The following is a 25,354-nucleotide window of genomic DNA, read 5'->3' on the forward strand; positions in this document are numbered from 1 at the left end:
AAGCAAGTGATAGACTTCATGGATTTGTAGTATTCTGTCCCTAGAGAAGTTCTGAAGACTGTGTTTCCCCCTTCTTGGCAACAAGATTGTTTTGATCCCATTACTCCATAGGTAAGCAATGTTAGGATCCACAGCCACTTCATTTTAGCAAGAGTAGCTATTCTATCAAGCCCGATTAAGTCGGATCTTGGCCTTTCCTAGGTGCTGGGATTTATAGACAAGAGGCGATTGTGGCTCCTGGATGGCTTCTTCGCCTGTGTCCCTGGCAGCTTCTGGGGGGGTGCCAGGGAGCAGAGGACCGTTGCCCGTGTCCTCCTGTTCTCTCCGGGTGACAGGAGGAGGCAGGGCTCGTCTAAATGGCTTCAACCGGCTGCAGTGTGTCCATTTGCTAGAACCTACAAGTTTTACACATGAATGGCTGGTTGGTCCCACTAGGTAGGGTCCTTCCCACCCTTCCTTTAAAGCTTCTTTATTCCACTTTTTCAGCAGTACTTCATCTCCCGGTTGGAAGAGATGGATGGGAGCATCTAGCGGCAATCTCTGGAATGGGACAGAGTAGGCTTGTAGCTGTGAAAGAACAGACTGTAGAGAAATCAACTGGCCACTTAACATCTGATCTCCCATTTCCCATTTGACCTCCTCGCTCCTTCCGCAGTGTACCTGAGGCGGGAATCCAAACATTAGTTCAAAGGGGGACAGCTTTATGTCTTTTCTTGGCATTTTTCGAAGCTTTGTCAAAGCTATTGGCAGAGCCTCAACCCAAGTGAGTCTTACCCCTTGCTGGAGCTTGGTTAGAGTCTCCTTGAGACTCTGATTGGTTCTTTCAACTTGCCCACTCACCTGGGGTCTCCAGGGCAGTGTAAGTGCCACTCTACCCCCAGAGCTCGTGCCAACCCTTGCGTAACAGCTGAAGTGAAATGTGAGCCCTGGTCGGATTCTATAACTTTAGGCAAGGAGAACCTGGGCACCACCTCCTGTAACAATTTAGCAACTACAGTTTTTCTTGACAGTTCCTGCATGGGAACGCTTCTACCCACCCCGTCATTTGACAAGCAAATACCTGTAACCCCTACACGGTGGCATTTCAGCAAAATTGATCTGTACCCTCTGGAAGGGATAGTACGCCCATGGTCGCCCTCCTTTTGGTGGAGGGGGGGCTCTGGGGGAATTAGTTTTCTGACAGACCTCGCAGGTTGCGGCTAGTCGATGGGTGCGTACAGTTAGGCCAGGGGAGACAAATAGCCTCTTGCAATAGTCAGTCATGGCTGATGCCCCTGGGTGTCCAAGAGAGTAATGTACTTGTTCCAGGATAGCTCCCTGCAGGGTCTGTGGAAGAAGCAGTCTTCCATCCGTCATCTGGATCCATCCATCATCGCGAGGACTCACTTTGTGTTCTTGTGCCATTTGCAACTCAGAGGGGGAGTATGTGGGGCGCTCCCCCCTTCTGGGTAAGACAAGGAATGTTCCTTGGATTCCTTCCCTGGCTGCTCTCTTTGTGGCCTCATCAGCTCTTTGATTTCCTTGCCTCCACTTTTCCTCTTTTTCCCTTCCATGGGCTCGGACGTGGATAACTGCCACTTGTAAGGGTAACTGGAGGGCATCCAAGAGGTCTACGATTAAGCCGCCACTGGCAACTGGGGATCCATTTGCTGTAAGGAATCCCCTCTCTTCCCATAACTGTCCGTGAGCGTGCACAACGGCAAAAGCATTCTTACTGTCAGTGTAAATATTTACCTGCCTTCCTTTGCCTGCCTGCAAAGCTCTTGTCAGGGCCACCAGTTCAGCGGATTGGGCGGAGAAATGAGGCAGTCGTTCTTCATGGACACTCTCGCTATGGGTGACGACAGCCGCCCCTGTGTAACGCTTCCCGTCTAGCATATAACTGGACCTGTCCACAAACAAATCTTCGGCCCCCTCCAACGGTTCATCTTCAAGATCTGGCCGACCCTTGGTGTCCAAGTCTAGTACTTCAAGACAATCATGATCTGGGAGCCCCAGCCCACGTGTGGCCTGTATTGCTGGTAACAGGGTGGCGATGTTGAAGCTAGAGCAGACTTTGAAAGTGAGGCTTTCATTCGTTAACAAGCCTATTTCATATCGGGAGTGCCGAGCCGGGTTGAGGAATTTGCTTCCTCCCCCTGACCCTAGGATTTGCGGCACCCCATGTGGCACCCAGACCTCGATGGTCCCTCCCATTGTCATTTTTTCAGCTTCAGTGCAGATTAAGGCTGCCGCTGCTACCACTCTCAACCAGCTCGTCCATCCTCGTGCTACAACATCAAGGATTTTGGAGTAGTAGCCTACTGGCCTACAGGAAGGGCCCGTCCATTGGCAGAGTACACCCGAGGCTATGCCCTTATTCTCATGCACATAGAGTCTAAACGGTCGACTGGGATTTGGCATGGCGAGGGCCGGTGGTGACACAAGGGCAGCTTTAAGGCTGAGGAAAGACTTATTCATTTCTTTAGTCCATTTCCATTTGTCTAATTTATCCTTTTGCAGTGCCTCATATAGTGGTCGTGCTATTTCCCCATAGTCGGCTATCCACAGCCGACAGAATCCAGTCAATCCCAGGTAGGCCCTTAGCTCACGGGGGGACGTAGGGACAGGAGTGTCACGAATGACTTCGACTCTTTCTCATCCCAAGCTTCGGGTCCCCTTGGCTAAGTGGTAACCTAAGAATTTTACAGTTGGTTGGACTAGCTGCACCTTCTCCCTTGACACTTTATAGCCCCTCTCTGCTAGATGATTAAGGAGGGAAATTGTTCAATTTAGGCACATATCCTTAGCCTTGGCTGAGATCAGGAGGTCGTCACAATATTGGAGGAGATGCACCTCAAGGTGCTGATGTACCCAAGGCTCGAGGTCCTTTTGAAGTTGCTGACCAAAAACGACCGGTGAAAGATTGAGCCCCTGAGGGATCACTGTCCATGTTAATTGAACCTTTGACTCACCCTCTGGGCTTTCCCACTCAAAGGCGAACAAAGGCCTCGAATCAGGGTGGAGTGGGGTGCTAAAGAAAGCGTCTTTTAGGTCTATGACAGTAAACCATGCATGATCTTCTGGAATTCTTACGAGAAGGGTGTGTGGGTTAGGGACCACAGGGTGGGGGGCCTCGATTTGCTGGTTAATGAGGCGGAGGTCTTGCACAAGGCGAAACCCTTTGCCCCCCCCTTTTGACACAGCGATAATGGGCGTGTTGTAGGGGGACATTATCTCGATGAGTCGGCCTTCCTCTCGGAGCTTCGTTATTACTGGTTGTAGACCCAGCTTCCCTTGGCGGGAAAGGGGGTATTGTTTCATATGAACTGGTTTCACCCCTTCCTTGAGAGGAATTTTGTACGGTGCTGCTGATTTGGCACGAGAGGCCCCTCCAACCCCGGCCCAAACCAGTGGGTTGACTCTGTTTTCTATTAAGCACCAGTCTTCATTTGCCTCTGAGGTGGGTTCCTCCATGGCTTTAAAAAGGGCCATTTGATAGTTGCTGCTCTGTTGCTTGAGAAGTCGTACTTCCATTCTTCCATCAGGGGTGAAAGTGATCTCAATTTGGAGCTTAGTCAATAAGTCCCTCCCTAACAATGCCACCAGACAGGAGGGGGTACAGACAAACGCGTGTTCTAGGTGTGTTTTTCCCATTTTGCTAAACAAAGGACGAGAAAGGGGCACTCGTGTTGCCCTTCCCTCGACCCCCATTATGGTGGTAGTTCCCCCTCCTTGTTAAGGGTGGGGGAGGGTGGCTTGTTAAGGGGGAGTATGGACAAGGCAGCCCCTGTATCCACAAGGGCATCATAGGAGCGACCCCCAACTTTAATTTTGACCATGGGGTCCCGTCTTGCCTCGGAAACGGCCAAGAGGGGGCCGGGCCCCGGTCTGTCCTAATCTCTTTCTTGTTCATACAACACTCTTTGTTCTTCCCCTCTGCTTTCTTTCTCTTTCTGTTTCAGGGCTTCACAGTCTTGCTTCCAATGCCCAGTCTTTCTACAGAAAGCGCACTGATCCTTTCCTAAGGGAGGCCCTTTTCTGTTCCCCTTTCCACCCTTCTTAGTCCCTCCTTGCTCTGGCTTGAGAACGGCAGCAAGTAGTTTTGCCTGCCTTTTATCTTTTTCTTTTTCTTCTTCTTCCTCTCGTCTTTCATAGACCTTCTGGGCTACCTCAACCAGGACTCCCAAATCAGCTGCCAGTCCTCCTTCGACTTTTTGTAACTTCTTTCTAATATTTTGGCAGCTATTTCCTACAACTTGCGTTGTGAGAATTCGTAGGTTATTTGGGTCATTCAGGTCGATGTCAGTATATTTAGCAAAGGCTTCTCTCAGCCTTTGGAGGAAGACGGCGGGGGGTTCACTTTTGTCCTGTTTTAACGTCAAGACCTTTTGCAGATTGGGGGCCCTTCGAGCGGCCTGTTTCATGCCCGCTAAAACAAGCCGAAAGTATTCGGCATGTAATTGCCTTTGCACTGCCGTGGCCACTCCCCAGTCAGGCCTCCCAATAGGCAAAACCTCTGCCATTTGCTCCTCAGTCGCCTGGGGGTTCTCTTCTCTAAATCTAGTTCGCGCCCCCGCAAGAATAGTTGGTTTTTGACTAAGGAAGCAAGTGTTTAACAACATCTGTGTGTCATCCCAGGTAGGATTGTGTGTAAGCCTCACATTTTCCATTAAGGACAACAGTGGACCAGGGTCCTCTTCAAAGGGATGATTGAACTGTTTCCAATTGTACAAATCAGATGTCGTAAAGGGGACGTAAACAAACATTGTCCCCTGAGGGTGTTGGGCGGTAGGATCGGGGACCTCTCTAATAGGGAAGGTCAATTTTACTGGTGGTTGAGGGTCCTTTCGTAAATTGTAATTAGGCCCTCCTTTGGTTTCCCCCTCTTTATCAGGCAGCTTTTCCTGGGTTCGAGGCCCCCAAGCACCCTTCATCTCTTTGAAATTTGTCTTGAGGGCGTCCAAACGATCTTGGAGAGTGTCCTCGAACTCAGTCATAGACCCAATCTCGGGAATTTTTAATGGTTGCAACTCTTGGGCAGGCTCCCTTGGGGGAAGTGGGGGCTGGGGTGGGTGTGGTCCCCCCGCGACAGCAGTCCCGTAGGGAGGAGGAAGCAACAGATCCTCAGGGGCCGTAGCTACCACCCTAGGTGTTCCCTTCCTCATCAGTTTTTTTCCAGTTATCACAGGGAGGGCCAAGGACATACATTTAACTACCCACAGGGCGGGCCTGCCGCCGAGGGGTACGCAAGTTGCCCATGAATCATTATAGGGGAACTGATCCCGACTTCCTCTCTGAGTTACTATTATGCGCACAGCAGATACCAGGGTTGGGTCAAAAGACCCCTCGGGTGGCCATTTGGGTTCTAATTCCGGCCATTCCCGGGCACAAAGAAGGACAAGTCGATCCTTCGTCATCTTAGTTCCATAATCCTGCTTAAAATGTGACCAGTTGCGCAAACAACACTCCAAGGGCGTATGGGACTCTTCCGTGAGCCTGGATTGGGACCCGCCCATGACGGTGGGATTTCACTCAACAAATCTCGCGCTTCGCGCTCCTCTGACCCAGCCCGTCGCCGAGACAGGGAAATGCAGATCGGGGCTCTTCACTCGCTTCGCCCGTAGGCGTCTCACACAATCACAAACACCACCATCCCGCGTGTATCCCCTAAAGTAAGCTGTTTCACTTACCCCGAGGCCTCCTCTGTCCCGCCCGCAGCCGCGTCCAGCTGCCTATTGATCCACTGCCGGTGCCAGAAAGGAGTGATCACGTCTCCCTCTCCCTCTGGCGTTGGTCCCCAAGCGCCTTCATCGCCGCCGACATGAGGAGAAGGCAGTGTAAAACAACCGCCTGTGGCCACTTCTCCTCCGCGGCCCCTCGGCTCAGCGCGAAGGGGACGCGCCCCGAAGCAGGATCCGAGTCACGGCACCAAATTGTTAGATAAAAAGTTTTTGCTTTCGGTTTAGAAGAAAAGGATGCCAGGCAGGCAGCAGTGGATCCAACACTATTTTATTGATCGTTTTGCAAAATGGGTACAGAGCAGTCTGGACCCCGAGACACGTGTGCAAAAGCCTTTTATACCTTATCACTTCTATTGTTCTTGCCAATAACCAATGAAACAGTCAGTACATCAGCTTACCAAGCCAATAGCCAATAAACAGTCAGTATCAGCTTACCAAGCCGTTAGTCATGAGCGCGTCACTATGGTTCCCCTTTTTGCTCCGCCCACATTTTTCCCGCCACTCGGGCTCCTACGTGACTGAGGCGCCAACCGGTTATGGAGTCTCTTTTTCTAACAGTACTACCAACAATAAATTTTGAATAATAAGGACTAAAAACTGAAACCAAGCTAATACCATCATTGCGGCAGGGAGATAAACTAACTTTACACAAATGAAATGACTGGCAAAATAGAAGCATCTTTACTTTTCATCTAAAGGCCAAAAGATGGAGTGAGCCAATCAGGCCTTCCAAAAGAAGAGTGTTCTGCAATTTTGGCACCTCTGTGCCTCTGAAGAGCAAGGGGTAGTGTGTGGGCAAACTCATGTGAGAGAAGACAGTTCTTCAAATCTTCTGGTCACAGACTGTTTAGGGCTTTCTAAGTAATGACTAGGAGTTTGAATTGTGCCTGGAAACAAGCTGGAAGCAGTATTCCATACTGGAAAGGTCCTTAAAATCTAGACTTTATTCAGGGCCAGGCCTGTCAATAGGCAATCACCTCATGCAGCAGACTTTGGATGTCATGAAAGGGCAACAAATAGTTATTTATTTAATTTGTTATTGTATTTTTACTGCCAGGGGTGGGGAGAGGGGCTTGTGGGATTTTCTGCCTTGTGTGCCAAAATAACTTGGTTGGCTCTGAGTACTGTGCATCTTGACTTGAGAATGGGAAGCGTCTTGCTGTTCTGCCTCAGGCAACAAAATGTTTTAGGACGGCCCTGGCATGAGTGTTGTTTTTCTTGATCTTTTAAGAGCATAGAATTAGCAAGCAGTAAATTGGTCTTTTATTAAGTCTTGAATACCAATCAGATGTGTGTGGTGTTTTGCATAAATATCTTTGTTTCATATATTTCAAATACACAAGAAATTAAATTCAACATATTCATTATTTTCACCTTTCCCCCTCAATATCAGGGAGGAGCCTTCACCTATGTTTAAGATGTTATAGGCATATATGTGTGAAATAATTTCAGTTTGTCCAATTCTGACATAGACCTAAAGATATAATCACAGTTAATTTGAAATAATCCTGGGTTGTGCAAAGGGCTTAGCATCTGAAGAAGAATCAGATTGGCCGTCAACTTGCTTTTTCAGTGTACAGCCTCTTCTTATTAAGAGACCATGCTAATATCCCGATTATTATTAATATATGCTGTCTGCTACTGACCCACTTTGTTTAGAATGCATGCTGGATATAAAGTGCCATAAATTTAAGGGGTATAGATTTAAAAATTCTGTTTAAAATGTTCCGTGCCACCATACATTTTAATACAGTTTACAGAAGAAGGTCTCTACATGTTGCCAAGAGCAAGATAGTAAATGTATTGAATTAAGTGCTAGTCCTCTTATTGTCATGTAGAGGATTTGTTAATCTGGTCACTAAATTAATTTTCTTAGAATAGACAGATGGGTTTGCTGATTGACTCAATTTTTGGATGGGAAGAAAAGGAATTCAAATGAGGTTGTAGAATTCTTTAATTTTGAATTTGCTTTTCTGAAGTGAGGTTTTGTGCAACAGTGCAGCAGTAATAAGTGTGTTCTCCCCACCCGCCCCGTTATAAGTATAATGTAATGCTGATGGAGGATGGATTAATTTTTTTGTTGAATTACAGGCAAGCATGACCTGGGAGAACAAAATGAAGCAGGACATAGGCTGATAGAATTTTGCCAAGACAACTCACTGTGCATAACAAACACTCTCTTCCAACAACCTAAGAGACGACTTTATACATGGACTTCACCAGACGGTTGACACCGAAATCAGATTGACTACATCCTTTGTAGCCAAAGATGGCGGATATCTATGCATTTGGTAAAAACAAGACCTGGAGCTGATTGTATTTCAGATCACGAACTTCTTATTGCGCAATTTAGAATCAGACTAAAGAGAATAGGGAAGACCCACAGATCAGTTAGATATGAGCTCACAAATATTCCTCATGAATATGCAGTGGAGGTGAAGAATAGATTTAAGGGACTAGATTTAGTAGATAGGGTCCCGGAAGAACTATGGGCAGAAGTTTGCAACATTGTTCAGGAGGCGGCAACAAAAAACAAAAAACGTCCCAAAGAAAAAGAAAACCAAGAAGGCAAGATGGCTGTCTGCTGAGACACTGGAAGCAGCCCAAGAAAGAAGGAAAGCAAAAGGCAACAGTGAAAGGGGGAGATATGCCCAATTAAATGCAAAATTCCAGAGCTAAGCCAGAAGAGATAAGGAATTAGTTTTAAACAAGCAATGCGCGGAAGCGGAAGAAGATAATAGAATAGGAAGGACAAGAGACCTCTTCCAGAAAATTAGAAACATCGGAGGTAAATTCCAGGCAAAAATGGGTATGATCAAAAACAAAGATGGCAAGGACCTAACAGAAGCAGAAGAGATCAAGAAAAGGTGGCAAGAATATACGGAAGATCTGTATAGGAAGGATAAAAATATCAGGGATAGATTTGACGGTGTGGTCAGTGAGCTAGAGCCAGACATCCTGAAGAGTGAGATGGAATGGGCCTTAAGAAGCATTGCTAATAACAAGGCAGCAGGAGATGACGGTATCCCAGCTGAACTGTTTAAAATCTTGCAAGGTGATGCATGCCATATGCCAGCAATTTTGGAAAACACAAGAATGGCCAACAGATTGGAAAAAATCAACTTCTATCCCCATACCAAAAAAGGGAAGCACCAAAGAATGTTCAAACTATCCAACAGTGGCACTTATTTCACATGCCAGTAAGGTAATGCTCAAGATCTTGCATGGTCGACTCCAGCAATTCATGGAACGAGAATTGCCAGATGTACAAGCTGGGTTTCGAAAAGGCAGAGGAACTAGAGACCAAATTGCCAATATCTGCTGGATAATGGAGAAAGCCAGGGAGTTTCAGAAAAACATCTATTTCTGTTTTATGGACTATTCTAAAGCCTTTGACTGTGTGGATCATCACAAATTGTGGCAAGTTCTTGGTGGTATGGGGATACCAAGTCATCTTGTCTGCCCCCTGAGGAATCTGTATAACCACCAAGTAGCAACGGTAAGAACAGACCACGGAACAACGGATTGGTTTAAGATTGGGAAAGGAGTATGGCAGGGTAGTATACTCTCACCCTACCTATTCAACCTATACGCAGAACACATGATGCGACATGCTGGGCTTGATGAAGCCAAGGCTGGAGTTAAAATCGCTGGAAGAAACATTAACAGTCTCAGATATGCAGATGATACCACTTTGATGGCTGAAAGCGAGGAGGAGCTGAGGAACCTCATGACAAAGGTGAAAGAAGAAAGTGCAAAAGCTGGGTTGCAGTTAAACCTCAAAAAAACCAAGATTATGGCAACCAGCTTGATTGAGAACTGGCAAATAGAGGGAGAAAACGTGGAGGCAGTGACAGACTTTGTCTTTCTAGGCGCAAAGATTACTGCAAATGCTGACTGCAGCCAGGAAATCAGAAGACATTTACTTCTTGGGAGGAGAGCAATGACAAATCTTGATAAAATAGTGAAGAGCAGAGACATCACGCTGACAACAAAGGTCCACATAGTTAAAGCAACGGCATTCCCCGTAGTAACATATGGCTGCGAGAGCTGGACCATAAGGAAGGCTGAGCGAAGGAAGATAGATGCTTTTGAACTGTGGTGCTGGAGGAAAATTCTGAGAGTGCCTTGGACTGCAAGAAGATCAACCCAGTCCATACGCCAGGAAATAAAGCCAAACTGCTCACTTGAGGGAATGATCTTAAAGGCAAAACTGAAGTACTTTGGCCACATAATGAGAAGACAGGATACCCTGGAGAAAATGCTGATGCTAGGGAAAGTGGAAGGCCAAAGGAAGAGGGGCCAACCAAGGGCAAGGTGGATATTCTGGAGGTGACGGACTCAACCTTGGGGGAGCTGGGGGTGGCAACAGCCGACAGGAAGCTCTGGCGTGGGCTGGTCCATGAAGTCACGAAGAGTCGGAAGCGACTGACCGAATAAACAACAACAACAAAGGGATGTTGGAGAAATCCAAAACAAATACATATGACTTCAGATTTCTATGAATTCGACTTCAGATTCCGCAGCAGACCAGCATCTTTAGAGTCACATGGATTCCACAGACCTGCGGACCATTTTTTTATTTTCCGGAATTGTACGCAAATTTAGTTGTAGGAAAGTTAGTGGAATATATGCTAATATATGCCTTTTTAACCCCCCCCCCCATTTTATACATCTCTGATCTCAGTCTGCTGTGTAGCAATAAGGAAAATATGCAAAATATCACATTCCAGCAAAAAGGTAACTCGTGGGAGACGTTTTTGCCTATTTTTCCAAAGGGGGGGAAATAGTCTGATTCTGTCAGGACGAAGGAACGAAAGATGCCTGACAATCCGCAAAACACACACTGAACAGATTAAACAAAAGCTATACATCCCTAGTTATATGCACTTTGCTTTATAAAAAAAGAGTGTAGCTTATGGTGGTGTTCAGTACTGGCAAAACAGAAAGACAAGTTTATTGATTCTTCTCTGAAACCACTATGAAAATTCAGCCTTATTATCAGGGACACCAATCATTTTTTTATCTTTGGCTTTTTCAGCAACACATGCTAATACTTTGTGATTGATTTTGTAGCTAGGAGACTGAAAGAAAAAAATCATGCAGCCTAAACTGTCACATTATCTGTGTCCAGCAAGAGTTGATTAACAGTGTAGTCTATAACATACAACTGTTATTTACGGATAGTGTTAAAAATAAATATAGCTCTATAGTTAAGAACATTCCATTGCTCATATTTTATTTTATGGTAAGACTCCTTTGGCTTTGCCCTCCCCACAAGTCTGATAAATTAGGTATAGGCCTTTTAAATGCGTGGGGTTTTGGGAGGTAGGAGCAGTTTAAAAAATCTGAGGGCCTGGGTTTGCAAGTCCATATTACACTTATGACTGTCTGAAGACAAAATTAGAAGCTCAAGAGTAGCTGTTTTTCCCCTTGTGCACTTCTCTGTGGCAAAATTAGGATCTGGGGCATTTGCAGGTGTTGTCCCTGGCCCCTACTGCCATAATCCTTTGCACCTCCTGTACCCACTGTAGGAATTCAGGACATGCCTGATCTCCCCTGAGGTTTGGGGAGGGAAAGAGACTGTCCACTTAGCCCCTCTGGGTCTCCTTTGAGTGCCTTTGAGTCCTCCTGCTGGGCTGTGCAGTCCAGGGTCCTTTCCAAGTTGGTACCTGTGTCTGCCATGCCTGTGTGACACTATAACCCCATCTCCTTCCTGAGCAGTGGGAGGAGAGAGTGAGATGGTATGTTCCCTGTTACCTTCCTGCCGTGGTGTGGGGAGAGATAGAGGATATTTCCAGGTGGCAGCTAAAGCTGCAGGGTCTTGCTCTCCTCCCTTCAAAAGCCTTTAGGGACTCTAACCTAACTAAACCATGTTGTGGGGGAGTGGGACTGGAGGTGAGAAGAAAGGCACTTTTTCATTCTATAAGATGTAGGCACAGTGAATGTGGAGCTCAACAAGACCCTATTCTACTGCCAGTAGGCAGTCAGGCCTGGATGACAAGTACACTCTTCTCCTAGGAGGAGATGTAGTGTGACATTTGGCCCTGCTTGCTGATCCAAGAAGAAGGGACTTCCCATAGAATAAACAATCAGCATGCCTTCCAGGAGTCCTAGAAAACAGAAGTTCATGGCGAGAATTCCCTTTTTCTAGTCAGAGCATCCAGGTGTTCATAGACTACAGTCTCTTGGATATGCCAATTCAAGGTGCTGGTTTAGACCTATAAAGCTCTAAACAGCTTGTGGCCAGGATATCTGAAAGACTGCTTCCGCCCATATGAGCCTGCCCATAATTTGCAATCTTCATGTCTCACCACCTAGAGAGGCTAGGTTTGTGGGTACGTGTTAGAGGGCCTCTTCAGTAGCAGCACCCTGGCTATTTTCATTTTCATTTTCATTTCATATATTTCTTTTCTATACCACCCAATAGCCAAAGCTCTCTGGACAGTTCACAAAAATTACAACCCCCAAGATACAACATAATATAGTAATAATATAAAATGGTTAACATACAAAAATTTAAACACAATTTAAAATAGGTAAAAACAGTTACAATAAACGTTTGGGGCCTGATACAAACAACTGACATTAAAAGCCTCATTATATGCCTTTTAATTTTGATACAGGTAGTAACAAGTGCTGGGCCTTTGATGAATTTTAATATTGTTCTGTTTTGTTTTAAAGAAGGTTTTGTTTCTGTTTTTATTCTCTTTTGATTTTATTATATTACTATGTTGTTGTTTTAAAATGTACATCGCTTTGAGTGCCCTGGTGGGCTGATACATACTTTTAATAAATAAATAAGTCTGATTGAATGGTGCTTCCAAATTCTCTGGGTATGGAAGTCTTTTTTGCTTTTTCCATTCTTCAGTGTTTTATTCTACAGGGTAAACATTAGAACGAGTGTCATTCCTGTGATAGTTTTTCTGATTCCATCTGCAGACTTAATAGCACACCTGCTCATTAGTTTCTTACTTAACTTCCAAGGATTCCATTAGTTCCCTTACCTAACAGCAGCCACCTGTATCTCATCTTCAGTTATTTACTGAAAATAATCTGTGAGGCAGACTGGCTGATTCCACAGTGCATTTTTTCATCCTGAAACCATGATTTTTTAAAATTGCTTTTTGATGTTTAACCTTACATGTGGCTACATAGACCTTCTTTGCAATAAGCGTTTGAGATCATTAAGAAGTTAATATTTATTTTTCTTTATATAACACTGTAATCACCTTTGTGTGCTTTTGTATTGGCTTTGCTTACAAGGATTTCAAGGATTTTCTTCTGGGCTGTCATTAAACTTATCAGGAATGATTAACTGCTGAAATACCGTCTCTGAAATTGACACCTGGAACCCCCACCCCCACCATTAGATGGTGACCATGAATTTGTAATTTGTAATCTGTGAACTGGATGAATTTGTATGTAAAAGGGGTGGAGAGAATTGTTACTGATTCTCCCTCCCCACTCCCTCAGCATACCTCTATGCCCCTGACAATCTGCTTTGGAGGTTTGGAGGACCCACCAGATCAAGGTGTGAGGTGGTACTGGAGGCTGTAAGGGGAAGGAGGAATTGGCAGAATTACCATCCCGCCCCCTTTGTCCAGCAGGGGGGCTCCACTAGATCCCAGTTGCCTCTTGCCAAAAGAAGGAGCCCTTCAGCTCACAGAGGGTTAACTTGGGATTCAGCCCTTATACTGTAATCCCAAACATGTGCCATGATAGGTATGTCCATGTTCAGTGGCAGAATGCCACTGCTTGCTGGAGAGCAACTGTAGCAGAGGACTACTGCATTCAATCCCTGCTTAGGGGCTTTTTGGACATATCTGGCTGCCATTGTGGGAAACAGGTTGTTAGATGGGATAGACCTTTGGTGTGATTCAGCAGGAATCTTCTCATCTTCCTTATATTGATTTCAATGGACTGTAGTTTCAGATAAGTCTACTTAAAGTATTGGCCCACATTAATATTTAGCATCACATCACTAGCTCTGTCAAATTCTTCCTCAGGGCTTCCTCTGCTATTGCCTTGAAATTCTTAATTTTGAAAGCTACATTTCACAGTAGACACTAGGCAGTCCAACATCAATAATGGTTTCCCCATTCCCCCCAAACATGCTAGGTAGCTTTCAAATAATCACCCTATACATACATCACTGCTGCTGTTGTGAACATGGTTTATATATATCAGTAGTGAAAAGGGGGAACCCGCATCAAACTCTAAACCACGCCCCCTTAGAATCCGCTAACAGCTGGCTTACAAAGAAAAACAGACCATTTTTACAAAATCTTGGTGGTGTTTAAAAACATGTCTACCTTGAGGGGCTGCTGTAACCCTCGCAACATTTATTTTCTGATTTGTACAAAATGTATAATTTTGCCTTCCTTACAGAGTTGTTGTAAAGTGTTCCTTTTGATTCAGAACTGAAACGTTGTAACCTTGGTTTTTCTGCTTTTTACAAAATGTTTACTTCTTTTCTCAGTGGGGAAAATAAAAGGCTGCTATGCTTTGAATAATATAACCCTGGTGATCTGCGGGGTTACTTCTAGAGTTAAAAACAGAAGGTGCCCCACTTTAAGTACCGATGGAGCCTACTTTACAAGGCTGCTGTTAACAGCTACAACTAGCAGTACAATTTCCCCCTATGTATAAATAGATGGGCTGCAAACAGTCTATTTTTTTTAATTAAAATTTCACTTTTGTTTCCTATGTACATGGCAGCTTAAAAGGTTGTTATTGCAAAATCTTCTGTCTCTCAAGAATTGGGGAACCCCACGTTCTCCAAGATTAGATGCTTAGATTAATACCTTTTACCAAGCTGCTAACAGCAGAAGTGAGAATTTATTTCCATTTTAAAGTATAGTCTCCCTATCCCAACTCTTTTCTAAAGGGCAGCCCCTGTTTTTTGGCTCCCCATGTAGGATTTTTACAAAATCTAAGTGACGCTTAAAGAATTATTTACTTTTTAAAGACCCTTGAAGGTTTTACTTGCAACCCCTGTGATTTCTGTGTTTAATGATTCTTTCAAAGTGCTTCTTTTTTAAAAAGTTTGCTTTTCCCCTTCAGCTCTACCACCCTTTGGGATCTAGTTCCATTTTGAGAATTAGTGATGAAAGTTGATTCTTTCAAAATGATTCTTAAGAAAAGAAAGAAAAAATAGTTTTTCCCCTTCAACTCTACCAGCATATATCCCCACCTTTGGGAATAGACAGGGGGTGATGATTGGATTACTGCACAGGACATTTGTAATAGGCTTTACTTGGCAACCTTTGATTTTGTCTACCTTACAGAGTTGTTGCAACCCTTGTGATTCTTACAAAAATGCTTACTTTCAACTTTACCACCATATCCACCTCCCAGGCACCCATGAATACAGTTGATAGGCTTAAGGCATGGCTACTGGAGATACCTTTGTTTACTGAATGTGGCAGGATTGTCTCTGTTTTACATATCTATAAAACTCTGCAAACCCCACCCAACCTTTCTAATCTGAGTCTCCAAGCACCCGTTGCACTGTTCTACATGGTACAGTTTTCCCCTACATATAAATAGATGGACTGCAAGCTGTCTATTTTTATTAATTAAAATGTCACTTTTGTTTCCTATGTACATAACAGCTATTGCAATATCTTCTGTCTCTCGGGAATTTGGGAACTCCACAATCTCCAGGATCGGATGCTTGGATTACTAGGTTTACCATGCTGCTAACAGCTAGAAGCTGTATACAGTCAGTAAAAACAAGACCTGGAGCTGACTGTGGCTCAGATCATGAGCTTCTTGTTGCAAAATTTCGGCTTAAATTGAAGAACGTAGAGAAAACCACTAAGCCATTCAGATATGACCTAAATCATATCCCTTATGAATATACAGTGGAGGTGAGGAATAGATTTAAGGGATTAGACCTGATAGACAGAGTGCCTGAGGAACTATGGACGGAGGTCCGTAACATTGTTCAGGAGGCAGCAACTCAATCCATCCCAAAGAAAAAGAAATGCAAGAAAGCGAAGTGGCTGTCTGATGAGGCTTTACAAGTAGCTGAGGAAAGAAGGGAAGCGAAAAGCAAGGGAGAAAGGGGAAGATATATCCATCTGAATGCAGAGTTCCAGAGAATAGCAAGGAGAGACAAGAAGGCCTTCTTAAATGATCAATGCAAAGAAATTGAGGAAAACAACAGAATGGGAAAGACTAGAGATCTCTTCAAGAAAATCGGAGATCTCAAGGGAACGTTTTGTGCAAAGACGGGCATGATAAAGGACAAAGAAGGCAGGGACCTAACAGAAGCAGATGAGATTAAGAAGAGGTGGCAAGAATACACAGAAGAAGTATACAGGAAAGATCTGAATGTCCCTGATAGCCATGATAGTGCGGTCACTGAACTTGAGCCGGACATCCTCGAGAGTGAAGTCAAGTGGGCCTTAGGAAGCATTAATAACAACAAAGCTAGTGGAGATGACAGTCTTCCAGCTGAGCTATTTAAAATCCTAAAAGATGATGCTGTTAAAGTGCTGCACTCAATATGCCAACAAATTTGGAACACTCAGCAGTGGCCACAAGACTGGAAAAGGTCAGTTTACATTCCAATTCCAAAGAAGGGCAATGCCAAAGAGTGTTCAAACTACCGTACAATTGCGCTCATTTCACATGCCAGCAAGGTTATGCTCAAAATCCTACAAGCTAGGCTTCAGCGGTATGTGAACTGAGAACTCAGAAGTACAAGCTGAGTTTCGAAGAGGCAGAGGAACTAGAGATCAAATTGCCAACATTTGCTGGATCATGGAGAAAGCAAGAGAATTCCAGAAAAACGTCTATTTCTGCTTCATTGACTATGCTAAAGCCTTTGATTGTGTGGATCACAACAAACTGTGGTAAATTATGAAAGAGATGGGGGTACCAGACCACCTTACCTGTCTCCTGAGAAACCTGTACGAGGGTCAAGAAGCAACAGTAAGGACCGGGCATGGAACAACCGATTGGTTCAAAATTGGGAAAGGAGTACAACAAGGCTGTATATTGTCACCCTGCTATTTAACTTATATGCAGAGTACATCATGAGAAACACTGGGTTGGATGAAGCACAGGTCGGAATTAAGATTGCCGGGAGAATTATCAACAACCTCAGATACGCAGATGATACCACCCTAATGGCAGAAAGCGAAGAGGATCTCAAGAGCCTCTTGTTGAGGGTGAAAGTGTAGAGTGCAAAAGCTGGTTTGAAACTCAACATTAAAAAAACGAAGATCATGGCATCTGGCCCCATCACTTCCTGGCATATGGAAGGGGAAGAAATGGAAGCAGTGACAGATTTTATTTTCTTGGGCTCCAAGATCACCGCAGACAGTGACTGTAGCCATGAAATTAAAAGACGCTTGCTCCTTGGGAGGAAAGCTATGGCAAACCTAGACAGCATAGCGAGAAGCAGAGACATCACCTTGCCGACAAAGGTCCGCATAATCAAAGCTATGGTTTTCCCAGTAGTAACGTATGGCTGTGAGAGCTGGACTATAAGGAAGGCTGAGCGCCGAAGTATTGATGCTTTTGAACTGTGGTGCTGGAGAAGACTCTTACGAGTCCCCTGGACTGCAAGGAGGTCAAATCAGTCCATCCTAAAGGAAATCAACCCTGAGTGCTCCTTGGAAGGACAGATACTGAAGTTGAAGCTCAAATATTTTGGCCACCTAATGTGAAGAGAAAACTCTCTGGAAAAGACCCTGATGCTGAGAAAGACTGAAGGCAAAAGGAGAAGGGGACGGCAGAGGATGAGATGGCTAGATAGCATCACTGATGCAATGAATATGGACTTGAGCACGCTCCGGGAGAGAGAGCAGGACAGGAAGGCCTGGCGTGCTATGGTCCATGGGGTCATGAAGAGTCGGATACGACTGAACAACTGAACAACAACAGCTAGTTTACAAGCAAAACAGGCAAAACACTTTTAAAATGAGAATATATTTCCATTTTAAAGTATAGTCTCCCTACCCCAACTCTTGCTAAACAGTACCTCTTGATTCTGCCCTACCCCGATTTTTTATTATTTTTTTATTTTACAGAATCTTAGCTGTGTTTAAAGCATGTCTACCTTGAGGGGGCTGTTGTAACCCCTGTGACATTTATTTTTATGGATTTTACAAAATGCTTAATTTTGTCTTCCTTACAGAGTTGTTGTAAAAGGATCCTTTTGCTTCATATCTGAAATGTTGCAACCTTTGTTTTTCTGCTTTTTATAAAATGCTTACTTCTTTTCTCAGTGGGAAAATAAAAGGCTGCCACACTTTGAATACTATAACCCTGGTGATCTGCGGGGTGGCTTATGTATCTCAGTGTGAGGGTTAATGATATAAAGTCACTTTACAGGGGTACGCATATTTTTCGGGAAACCCTAACAGCATTTTAAATGTGTTTAGGGTGAAGGACCAGATTGCAGGTAAGTTTATAGTAGGTTTAAAATATAAAAACAAGTGCTCTGCAGAATAAACATAAAACTCTCTAATAACAAAGGGGAATGTTGTGGTTGGATCCAGATATTCTGTGGACTCCTTTGTTTGATCTGTGTCTTCTTCATCTCAAAAGTCACTTTACAGGGGTGAACATAGTTTTTGGGAAACCCTAGCAGCATTTTAAATGTGTCTAGGGTGATGGGGCAGATTGCAGGTATGCTTGTAGTAAGTTTTAAACATAAAACCCAGGGTTCTGCAGAAAGAAAGAAAAATGGTCAGGGTGCTGCTAGACAACTTAATATAAAATGTTTTTTGACTGGGAAACCTCTTTTTCTGTCTCCATAAGGCTTGCCCCCTAGTAGCTCTGTGAAAACTGCAATTATAACTTTTGTGGCAGTACATCTATATAGATGTAAATTTCTTTTCTTCCATATACTTTTATTGAACTTCTTATTGCGGATGGCCTTCATTGTTTTTAACAGGCTGCTTACAGCCTCCTCAAATTTTCCAGGAATTCTGTAAAAATGTGTACAGGTATGTTCTCTGCCACAGCTGCATCTTTTCTTCTTACATTCGCAGGAGCTATAGCAGACTCTCCCTTTCTAGTTCTTTTCAAAAGTATGTAGGCATTACTTGGCTTACAGGCTTTCTGGGGTTCAATATTCAAGGGTGCCTGGCATCTCCATTTTCTCTATGCGGGAAACGTGTCTGGGCAACAAAAAAAGGATGCCTCAGTCGAATCTGACTGCCCCTGCTTTTGATTGGGTGGTAGGAAAGGTTTTTCTGGGGGTAAAACTGTCCCTATTGGTCAGTGGGGTTGGCCTATTGGCCAATCTGGGCTTCCTGAGCATGTCAGGGCTCTAAAACGTCTTCCTATTGGTCCACGGTGGCATGATGAGTTCGTAGAGGGGTCACATGACCGCTCTGGGCCAATCTGGGGAGGGCTTTTACTTCTATCATTTAATAAATTGACTGTGATTACTTTGACATTTACACAAAAATTGCATGAAGAGCTGGAAATGTCCAGTGGAAGATCTGGGTCTCTGCTGAACATTTAAAAACCAACAGGGAGAAGTAATAAATAGGGGAAAGAGGGAAAACGTTAGCAACACAGTTGAGCAATGTTTAGGTGAACCTGAGGCTAGAATGTATGTAAGCTTCCAGCTGCAAAGGTACATACAAAGTCCCACTTTCTCTTGGCTAGAGTGAGGAAAATCCCAGGCACCTAGAAATTTGATACCAGCAGCATGACATTTTTAATCCCCCCCACCCCCCGCCAAGTTCATGGCTTTCATTTGACAAAGTAGCAGATGCCAAGTTGTCTGCAATAATCTGAAGTGTGGATGGATGCACTTCTGCTTTGATTTTTATGTCTAGAGTCATAACGACATCGTTGAAAAGTATTAGCCATAGCATGTCGTCTGAATCTGGTCAACCTGTCTTATTACAAGTGTGTTTTAGGGACAGGGTTAGTATTGTTGGCAGTAACTTACATTTCTTATTGCCTTTCCCTCTTGTGCTGATAATTACTTCATTACTCCAGAGTTTAGGCAGTAATGTAATTTAAAAGACAAAGTGGTATGTTGATTCATTCCTGTGATTAAAATATTACTGTTCCAGACAAATGGATCTTGACTGAAGAGAGCAGGGTTTGCTTTTTTGCCTTCTCTCTCCCCCCCCCCCCTTCTCAAATCTTTAGGTAATATAATGTGATTAAGGTGTATGTTCTTGCAACTGATACCGTTGCTTGGATAGGAAAACAAAAGTTCATTTTTTAATCTGTAACACAATTTGTGGAATAAGGTAACGAATAATTGAAAGAGTTGTTGCAATAGAATCTCTTTCTTAATTTAATCAATGGTTTTCAATTAATAATAAAAAGTCCTTTTACAGAGCTACTCCAAGCTTTAATGATTTTCAAAAGCAACCCTAACATATATTGCATTTGATATCCATGGCTTTGCTTTTTCCTAGTGAGCTTTTTAATCATAGTGGCATATCTGCACACACAGACACTTTTTTTATACACCAGTTAATGAATTCTCTGTTCTGATTGGCAGATAGTTGGTAACCTAATTTGTTTAGTGTGTTCTGTTTAAGAATGAAAAAAAGCAGAAACGTTGTGCCAGATAAGGGATTGGGGCAGAAGGGAAGTAACTCTTCACTGGTCACAGTTTGCCCTTGGGGAATTTCTTTAGCAGGTAAAGGGCAAGGAAGTCCACAAAATATTCACATTTTCTATCCATGTTTACGCTTCTCATCTAGAAGTATTGTAAACTAGCAGGTTTTAAAAACGAAGTAAAGCCGCAGTATATATTAAAAACATTATTGAAGTATTTTCATTGTGTTCAAACTAAATCTTACAAACCTGCATAACCTCTGTTCCTGCCACACTCTGTGTGATCAAGGAACAGAGCCCAGTCTTGGCAGTGGAGCACACAAAGATGATTGAAAAATGGTGCTCAAGGCAGCTAACAGTAATAAGACCAAGATTAAAATAAAAAAATAATTAAAACATAAAAGCAAATAAATTAAATGCACAATTAACACAAGAAGAGAAATGAACAGCACCCACCAGTTACCCTCCAGCAAAAGGCCAGTATACGTGCCAAAGGCCTGTCTGAATAAAAAATTCTTTGCCCATGCCAGAAAGGATCTCACCCTTGCTTCACCCCATGCCTCCATTTTCTCCTCAAAGCCACTATTCTTGAGGAAATCGACAGCAATGTGTGCAATATCCAAATGAAAGTGCTAGGTCATACAAACAGCACCTCGGTGAGAGCATGACTGGACGACAAACCTGGCAGCTCCAAGTGCAGCCAGACATGTGGGGATAACTGTGATGTATGAACCAGCCTTAAGTATTCCTGCCAGTGGGGCAGGTGGACTGCCTTGACACTGTGACATCGCAATAGGGCTGTTCTCATGACACGATAGCCCACCATGGGTTATTTAAAAAACAGCGAGGTTGCAGCATGTGCAGGGGGTGTGTGGCCATCACTTTGAATATGCAGCCCCCACTTGGGGTTGCCATGCGAACCTGGAGAGTGTGTGTAATGTGAGTGTTAACCACCCTCATATAGCCCATGGTCTGTTTTAGATCTGTTGTTTAACCCTCGCATCATCCATGCTTGCTGGGTCCACATGGCACAACAACCCCCAAGTAGGGGTTGAATATGCAATCTGGAGCCTGTGGCTCGTCATGGCATGTCGTCTGAATCTGGTCAACCTGTCTTATTACAAGAGTGTTTTTAGGCAGATGTATTGATTCACACAGTTAGGTTACAGTTCTAATAAACTGCATGAACTATAGAATCTAAGGGGAGTTTAAAAGCTGCTTTCAGTTTAATTTGAATGTATTGTTACAGAGTTAAATCAGGGATAGACAACTTTTTGGCAAGTCGCAAAGAACAAGTAACCTGCCTAAACAACTGTGTACGAGATGGAGTCCAAGTCACAACATACTGCAACTCCTTTGAACCCACAGTTTTCAGCACTTTTTTTCTTTCCCCCCTTTTTCTTGGTGGCTGGGCATGCTGCAGAGAAAAGCATCGGTTGCAACCACCTGCTGTATTCATTCCCTAAGCATGTCTCTGAATCCCGTCGTGTAGCCCTTAGGCATTCATGGGAAATGAAGAAGGTAGCAGATAGAAGCCCTCAGTTTGCTTACAAGTGATCTGATCTGCCAGTAAGAAACTGCGTCAGTTAAAAAGAAAAGGTGAGAGTGGTAAGGCATCTTGATGAATACCAAGATCCGGGGACACATTGGTGCTTATAGGCACCATGTTGCTTATCCCTGGATTAAATGATAGATTGGGCAGGTAACATTGTGAAATCCCAATATTATTATTTTTATTTTATTTTACTCAGTGCAATATTAGTTTTTTCAAACATAAAGGATGTGTACTAGATTTCAGTTATTTTTTACCAGCAAACTATATAGAAAATTTTGACTGCTTCTTTTGCTTTGAGAGGTATATAATACCACTGTCATTTATGGATACTTAAAGAGACAACCTAACCTGTCTCTCCATCTGCTGCCTTAGATGTGCTTGACATCAATTTGCCACGGTAATTCATCTCTTTGAAAAAGTAGTTTTTAGCTTTAAAATTGGCATCTGCCAAAGTTATGTCAGTTTTATTTAGAGCTGAGCTGAATTTTTATACGTTTCAGTTTTCACATCAACATTTGCAGGTTTGATGAGGAATATTCTTCAGGTAAACAAATCCCAAGCAAACCAAGATTTCTCTATTTTTTAGTCCAAGTCCTGGATGCCAAACAAAATCTCAGAAAGAGCTGTGCAAAAGACTCTAAAAGCTGGGTGGTGGTGGTGCTCGCTTCCTGGGAGCGCCGCAATCTCCTGGCCGAGATCAGGGAAGCTTCCTGATCTGAATGAGCTGACGCAGAAGCAGTCCCTTTTTATATACTCTAGCCCATGTGACTGCTAATAACCCTGCTACCTTAATCCTTTCCTGAGCCCAAGCTCAGTCACTTGGGCTCGCAGGAGGGGTTGCAGTCAGTATATATAAAAGGACTGCTTTAGATAATTCAGGTTGGGGAACTTCCCCAAACCTAGTCAGATAAGCTGAGGGATTACATTCCGCTTTGCTCCCAATGCTCAGGGCAGATGTGCACTTCAAGGACTGCAGAGCTCCCTGTTGGCGTGAGGACTAGCCTTTGGAGGGGTTGTACAGCTCTGAATGAGCTGGGATTTATATGCAGAGCTTGGATGAAAAATAGACAAAATGTTGAGTAGCAGTCAAACGTTCTCTGAAACGGCGCTTTGACAGTAATGAGAGTGAAAATGTAATGAAAAAGACTATGTTTGGTTCAGCTTTATTAGACTAAAGTCGTGGTAGATAATAATTTATTACAGTCACAGACCAAGAAAAGTTGATAGAAACAGGATAAATTACATAATAATATATAAATATATGCACAGATGAACCAAAAGGGCATCCTTCCTAATTTGCTTTGATGATAAAAAGAATGTTGCTACGTTTTCAGTAACGTAGAAAAGGTTAGTGTTAACAACACACACAGGTTCACGTGTAGGATTAATTTTAAATTTTTCTTCCACCTTAGGTTCTGATATCTGAACTGAAACGTTCTTATTTTTTAATTAAAAAACCCAAAGTCCTTCTAATTTCTGATTAAATTGTGTACTTTGCAATGACCATGTCAATCTTCATAATTACCAGGTTCAAAATATGAATTCACCTAGCTCGTAACGCTCAGATGTATTAGATATCAAGCAGCGATTTCCTCTTCTACAGCACCAGTGTAAAGCTAGTTTTTGTGCAGGTACAGGTTGTGTGTTTAGTTTGTCTGTGCCCCCCCCCCCCAGTCTTACACACTACTAATAGCTCAGACAGAGATAAGCATATGCATCCTGATGGAAAGGCTTTTAATATATGTGTTGTTAGCTCTCACCAGCTTCTGAGTTCCTGAAATAAACTAAAAAATTAAATTGGTGAGGCTGAAAGCTTTTCCAGCTGTAAACCTTCATATTAATTAGAAACCTCAGAATTGTGGGATGAAAACATTTGGTATCACCAAAAACTAGAAGGATCAAGGTCAAGATAACAGAGGCTAAGTGGAGAGCTCCCTTTTAAAGAGATTCGATACTTCTGTCTGAGCTGTGATTAGTATCTAGGATTTGGACAAAAAAACCCCACAGATATATTTTGAGGCATTGTGATATGGTGCAGCCATGTGAAATCAGAACTCCTATATCATATTTTTCAAGTATTCACCCATGAATCTTCTAATTGCTGTCCCAGTTCTAAATTGAAATGAGTGGAGTTTGCCCGTCACTAATACTGTTGCACAGAATTTAGTGATTTTTTTAATACTTCAATTTCCATATATGTTCTCCAGAAAGAGTGGCAGGGAAGGAATAAAAACAACTAGGTAGAGATTGCTTTGTGTCAAAAGGCAGGCTTTTGTTAAAAGTTAAAATAAATGAAATATGCAATCTGAATCCATAGTGGACTGAGCTGGGATGGTGGACACTGAGGTGTAGGCTTCTCTTGAGGCATAGTCAGCTGGAATCATCACTAGGTCATTCTTTGTTATCAAGACCAAACTCTCTAAATAGTTCACATTTTGATCTTCCATGAACAATAGAAATGTATAAGAAATTGTGAATCTTGATAGTGCCAAGGATATCCCATAAAAATCATTCTTAAAAATGTAAAGCAGACTTTCATATCAGCAGTTCTGTCATAACATTTCTACCTTTAAAAAATGTGTATTTGTCTGTAATGTTATAACACATATACTCAAAAGGACATTGAAGGTTTTCTTCTGCAATTTTGTGTGAATGAAGCTGCCCAGTTTTTGGCAGTTTAGGAGCAGCACTAACCAGTGCCAAATCTCAATTGACAGTTCAACAAATTGGGCAAGATTTATTTAGCTGAAAAGCAAACTTCCAGTAATATTTTCTAATATTTGTGTGTTTGCTTTTCAGAATTGTCTGTTAGCATTGATTCAGACTGCAGGTGATAAACTTGGAGATTGGAACACTTAAGACATTATTTAGAAATGGATCCTCCCCCCACCCACTCCCGTTTCTTCCCGGAAGCCCCTTGCTGACATTCTCAGTTTTAAGAACTGACATAATGTTTTACAGATCTTTTGCTTTCCTTTTTAGCATATTATGTTCTTTATAGAAAGGATCAGCAGGAATCATGGCAAAAAGAAGCCCTTTTCTAGTACTTCTATTTTTTATTCACACTTCCTTTCCCAGCATTGCATTATTCCTTCCATCAGAATTAAGACTAGTTTCTCATACAAATTACTGGCCTTTTACAAGTTTCTCTAAATTACTAGAAAGGGTCCTTTTTCTGCAGAAGGGAGGAGGAAGCATTGAAGTAGACATGCTGGCCCCAGTGATTTTATGGCTGTTAATATTCACTTTAATGGATATGTATTGTTTGCTCATCTTGAAGGCTCAGTGTGCTAGTCCCCACTTCTTGGAAATAGTTGGACTAGTGGTAGCATCTAATCCATGCAACTTCTTTTTCTTCCTCCTTGCCTGGAACTAAACATGCATATAAAGCACATTTTAATCCTTCAGTGAAAGAGGTTGCATCTTAGCAGTTAAATCTTTCACTCTGGCATAGTCACAGATATTATTTTTGTACACCATTATATAAATATCTCTTTGTGAGGGGTCTGGAAGTCTAACTTTT

At 43.1% G+C, this 25,354-nt stretch overlaps 1 protein-coding gene across 6 annotated transcripts in view; it reads left to right on the forward strand.

Annotated features, from left to right (window-relative positions):
* The window catches only part of COMMD10 (COMM domain containing 10), a 103,217-nt gene that overhangs the window by 64,714 nt on the left and 13,149 nt on the right, over nt 1-25,354 (forward strand). Inside the window, exon 6 of one of the 6 annotated variants that reach the window (XM_084833920.1) lies at nt 23,360-23,434. The exons of 4 other annotated variants lie outside the window; for them this stretch is intronic. In XM_084833920.1, the coding sequence (XP_084690046.1) occupies nt 23,360-23,389 (30 nt within the window). In that variant the 3' untranslated portion in view covers nt 23,390-23,434. Of the gene's footprint in view, nt 1-7,814; nt 8,270-23,359; nt 23,435-25,354 lie in introns of those variants that run through there. One more of the 6 variants, XM_084833919.1, reaches the window with a different exon arrangement.

This window comes from Heloderma suspectum, chromosome 2 (assembly GCF_057233095.1).
Source record: "Heloderma suspectum isolate Gila_16-S chromosome 2, 16-S_ref, whole genome shotgun sequence".
NCBI classification, from domain to species: Eukaryota; Metazoa; Chordata; class Lepidosauria; order Squamata; family Helodermatidae; genus Heloderma; species Heloderma suspectum.